At 44.7% G+C, this 5,447-nt stretch overlaps 1 protein-coding gene across 2 annotated transcripts in view; it reads right to left on the minus strand.

The window, feature by feature from the left end:
* Nucleotides 1–899: 899 nt before the first annotated feature.
* Nucleotides 900–5,447, minus strand: part of TBX1 (T-box transcription factor 1) — a 43,894-nt gene continuing 39,346 nt past the window's right edge. For both annotated transcript variants that reach the window (XM_042441330.1, XM_042441329.1), the window contains one exon: nt 900–3,352. In XM_042441330.1, the coding sequence (XP_042297264.1) occupies nt 2,907–3,352 (446 nt within the window). In that variant the 3' untranslated portion in view covers nt 900–2,906. The remainder of the gene's footprint in view (nt 3,353–5,447) is intronic.

A 5,447-nucleotide genomic window follows, 5' to 3' on the forward strand; every position in this document is an offset into this window, starting at 1 on the left:
ACTGGCATTGGCTCTCCAAGGTTGCAGGCAGAGAGGGGCCTTTCCCATCATTGATCTTTTGAACTCTTAGGGCCTTTGACCTGGAGAGACTGGTTCAAAGTTTCTAGGGAAGCTGGGGGAACGTCTACTCTACCACTAAGCTATGGCCTCTCTCTTATAAGCAACACAGTGACTGTACTGGTAGTGACAGATGAAGCAGGAGCTGGTGTCAGGCTGGCAGTAAAAGGGCAATCCCTGGCAAGGGTGGGTAAGGAAGGGCAGAGCAGGTTTTACAAAATGTATTGGCTCAAGGGGAGCACTAATGTGGTTACATTTTAGGCAACATTTCTTGCAAGGATATTTACTGGCAGCCAGCTCTATCAGCTTTATGGGAATTCCTTTAAAATGCAGCTTGGAGGACTAATTCTCAGCTGAACAATTTATCAAGGTTTCAGTGGATGTACAGTAGAAACTTAGAATACCCGATGACACCTCCTAAGGTGCTTTGGCATGGAAGACCTGAAGCCCAGGGTGGTCACTAACACTCAGGTCTAACACTCAGGTCTAACCGGCCACCAAATAGGTTTGAACTTGTTATTCCCTGTTTTTTTGTTACAGCCATTGTTGATTTATTTTTATTTCTATTTTTATTATTTTAAGGTATGTTTTAATCTGCAGACTGTTTAATTGTATTGGGGGGGGTATTGGGATTTGAGATTGAATATTTTAACCTGTAAGCCGCCCCGGTTGCATTCCGTGGAGAGGCGGGATATAAATAAATTTTATTATACTGTAATTATGATTATTAATCTGGACTGCTGAAATAATGCAGATTGGCACTGCTTTAACTGCCACCACTCAATGCTATGGACTTCTGGGATTTGTAGTTTTGTGAGTCATTTCACCTTCCCTGTCAGAGAGCTCTGGTGCCACCACAACAAATGACAAACCCCAAGATTCCACAGCTTGGAGCCATGGCAGGTAAAAGTGGTGTCAACCTGAATAATTTCCACAGTGCAGATTAGACCCTAGTCCCTCCAGGTTCGGTTATATCAGCCTTGCTGTTTGCTGCTGAATACAAACAATGCCCTAACCCTGTACAAAAGAAATAAATTAAATACTTGCTGTTTCAAAACTTGCAACACAACATACGTACATAGATCTGCACTCTTTCTAGGAAGATTTATAGAAGAGACTCAATCTTTGAAAGATCACTTAAATTTGCATTCAGTGAAAACATCATGCTGCTGGAAGGGTAAGCATTTATGGGACACCTCCTTCTGGGAGTTTCAGCCCTTCCACCTGGCCTTCCCTGTCTAGTTTGGAACCAGAGTCCCAGTGCAACAGACCATTGTTTGACTGGACTGAGACAAAAAGGGTACCTTTTGAAAATAAGAGACCTGGTGAAAGAAGACAAATAGATGCCACTAGACCACTGATGAAACTGTGCAAAGAGGAAAAGACAGGGAGAAAATTCCAGATGCTGAAGAAAGCTGTTTATTTCATGTCCGACATGCTTGGGATGTATTCCTTCTGCAGGGACACTCCAGCAGCAACATGGAGGAAAGACTCCAAATAACTTGTACAGTTGCTGAAAACATCACTTGGAGTGTTCCCTGCCTCTAGCTCTCTTTTTGACCATGTCAGAAAAATACAGCTGTGGTAGCACTCTTGTGCTACACAGACTGTACACACCATGGCCATGGCTGATGCGCAACCAACTTGTAGGTTGCACAGGCCTTTGTGCATCAGCACTCTTGCCAATGTTAAGAATAAATGTTTACTATCATCTTATACTAGGCCAGATGGATCTCTCTACTTCACCCAGAATTATCTGTTGGCAGCACCTCTGAGGCCCTCCAGTAGGAATCTTTTCCATCACCTGCCAGCCTAACTGGAAAAGCCTGCCATGAGCATTTGCCCTATTGCTGCATTGCAAGCCCTCTTCTAAATAGAAAAGAGCTGTATCCAGGTTACATTGGTACATACCAGGTCCATCTCACCTACTACTTACTATTGAGGCTGACTGGCAGCAGCTCTCCAGGTTTTCAGGTTTTTCCTATCACCTGCTACCTGCTTTCTTAAAAATGGTAGATGCTGGGATGGCACCTGGGATTTTCTACATGCAATACATATGCTTCACAGCCCCTTTCCACTGTACAAATCATTTTAGATTTGAGGTGGTAATTGTGCAGCCTTCCAGTTTGGTTGGCCTACAATTCCCATTAGTCTTAGGCAGCTTGGCCAGTGGTAAGGAACCATAGGTGTTGGATTCCAATAACATCTGGAGGGACACATCCTCCCTCTCTGGTTTACACCACTACAGACAGCCTTAGATTGGCTTTAGCCAAAAATAAATTATACTGTCTCAATGCTTTGCTTTCAATTTGCAGTCCCCCATTGACAGGATGGCCTGACCTGCCTATTTCATGGCAGTACTATAAGCAGCAGCATTCATCAAGCATTCTGAAGAAGTAAAGAACTGCATAGGTGCTAAAAGGTTGCTATGATGACAGCTGCAAGGGAATAATGCAACATATGGCTTCATTTATAAAGCAAAGAAAAAGTCCAGCTGCCAATCACTGTGTCCAGGGAAGAGTGGGGAGAAGAGAATGGCATTGTTCAGATATGGTAGCAGGTGGAGCAGAACACTTCAGCGGAAGCTCCAGGCTCCATCCATCATATACGCCAGGTCTGCCAAATCAAATGGGCTGATCATTTCATCCTCTGGGATGAATCTGATGGTGCGAGTGGGGATGGGGTACAGGAGGAGGAGCAGGAGAAAAGTGGTGTGAGAAAGGAAGGAAACAGGGAGGGTTGGGGGCAAGTTCTTTGGACAAAATAGTGCTCTCCAAAAACGTATGCTACTGAGCAATTCAAACCATGCAGAAAGCCAGTCATAGCTCAAGGACCTTGTTTCCGAGACGTTATCTTGGTCCATAGTCATAACTGGTAGGCGCACTTGCAGTGGAATACATGTTGGCAGCTGCAGCCGCTGCAGCCGCTGCAGCCGCCGCCGCTGGATTCATGTGGTGGTGGTGGTGGTGGTGGTAACTGTGTCCCCGGATGCTGGGCAAAGGATAGGGCGCTGGTCTGCTCTTTGCTCCCAGGTAATGGTCGTAGGCTGAGACTGGGTGCTTGTAGGGATGGTGGTGAAGGGGTTCCGAAGCAGAGGGCTCCAGCCGCAGTTCGTGATGTGGGGGGCTGGGCCGGCTTCCCACTGGACTAGTGAGTGGGACCAGGCCTCCTCCACCCGGCACAGGGAGCGCTGGGCTTAAGACCCTTGACATGAGCTGCTGGTGAGCAGGATCGGCATGGAGAGGTGTCCCACCGGCTGCTTCCCGCTCATATTCCCTCCGACTTTCTGCTGCATCTGCAAGGCATGCCAAAGGAGGAGGAAGAGGAGAAGGAGGAGAAGACGCAAGAATCAGTCAGTTATCAGGGAGTTCCGCAAATCCAGCATCTGGACAGAGATAGGGAGCTCAAAAGAAAGCCAGGTTGCTCAATGCTGTACATTGGCTTTGTCCTCTGTGGTGTAACTTTAATCTACGACAGATGCAGGTGGCTTTTAGACTAACAGTCCCACAGTGCCACAGCACCTATGGCCTGTAGCTACGCTGAATGGAAGAATCTGGGAACTGTAGTCCAAACAAGAAAGTTTTCAGAGCTGATGCAGCTAGTTCTAAAATCTGAGGACAGAGATACCCAGTTTTGCCTGTCTCATCAGACAAGCCCATGAAATAAAAATGTGTGACTTGTTCATTAATTTGGCTTCTGTTTTCCTTTACTGCAGGGATGGGAAGATTTCTTGCCTTTAGATTCTGTTGCTGTTACTGTTTTAACTAGAATCCTGAGATCCACCAGTCAGAGCCAGATACAGAAGGGTTACACTTGAATTAAAGATTTCTGAACCTGGAAATTTGTTGTGAGTACTAGGTTTCCCTGTTCCCTCTGAGCTTAACTACAATGAGTACAAAGGTAGTCAAAGGCAAAAGTAGCTTCTCTAACAACAGTATGTTTTTGTGAGCTCTCTCATTAGTAATACACAGTATCTGAGGGGTGGCTTGGTCTTGAACAGGCAAATGTGGTCCATTAGATTTACAAAAGCCCTCTTCCTTTGGGAGAAGAAAAATGCTTGAAAAGGTTAGTTGATCTGATTCAATACTGGGCCCTGTGAATCTGGATTCTTCTTGGGAATGAGGCTATAGGCACTGCTTGCATTTCAAAAGTTACCACTGTGGAATTGTTAAAAGCATTCTGAGTCACCCTGAAGGTTCAGCCTTTCTCCAGCACTAAAATCATAGAGTTAGAAGAGATCCTAAGGGCCATCCAGTCCAACCCCATGCCATGCAGGAACTCTCAATCAAAGTATCACCAACAGAAATTCATAGCAAGAGGAAAATGCTGCCTTTCCATTTTACATGAGGGTGGTTTAATTGTCCATCTTATCCTGTTTGTAGAGACGGGGTCAAGTGTGCTGTTAGCTGATAGTAGAGTCTAGGGCTAGAATTCAGTACAAGACTTATGGGTGTGAGAAATAGAACTGAACAATTTTGCAACATCCGCACTCAGCAAGGGGCTGCCATGACATTACAATGTAGCAGAGCCAACAAAGTCACTACTGTGCATTGGGACCAATGCACAACAAGTGCCAATGTGCATCAGGTGCTCCCAATGTCCACCTGGACAACAGCCAGGGATGGCCAATGTGCACCGGTACAGCCCAATGCATATTGGAAAACTCTTGCCAGTACCATGATACACGTCTGCAAAATTCACTAGAATGGTTCCTTAGGGCCTCGGCTAGTATGCATAAAGTTATGCAAGTAGAGTGTGATACAGATGTAGGAGTATTAGCATCAATGTCACTTCCCATTCCCTCTCCTTTTTCTAGGAGTCAATAAAGTTTACTGCCCTTTGTTCTCTGTCCTCTTCCTCTCTTTGGTCTCTCCAAGCATGGACGCAAAACCAGGCTGTGCTACTAAACATGTTTTTCTTCTTACATACAAGAGTCAGCTCTAGGGATTCTTCTACCAAGTATAGTTTTCTCTACTGATTAGTTACTTTGTAGAACCTAGATGTAGCAATAAAGTAAGTTTCTTTTTACCTACCAGTGTATCCTGTTTATTTACCAGAAGCTCAGATTTAGTTGTTTTTACCTGTGGAGTTCCAGCTGTGGTTCCAAAATTATGGAATAGCCTACCGGAAGAGATCCATCTCATCAATACCTTAGAGGCCTTTAAGAAACAGATCTCTTCTGGCAGGCTCCATCAGACTCCATATAAAAGCTTGTGATGATGTTCACTCTCGCCTATGATTATTGGCTACTGATGAACTGTTTTTTAGAGAACTAATAGAAATGTGGTGAATTCAGTATTAGTGTTTTATCAATTGTATTTGTATTATTGTATTATTTTATTGATGTAATCCTGCCTCGATCCTTGGGAGAGGCGGGAAATATAAATAAA

This window comes from Sceloporus undulatus, chromosome 10, assembly GCF_019175285.1.
Source record: "Sceloporus undulatus isolate JIND9_A2432 ecotype Alabama chromosome 10, SceUnd_v1.1, whole genome shotgun sequence".
Lineage (NCBI taxonomy): Eukaryota > Metazoa > Chordata > Lepidosauria > Squamata > Phrynosomatidae > Sceloporus > Sceloporus undulatus.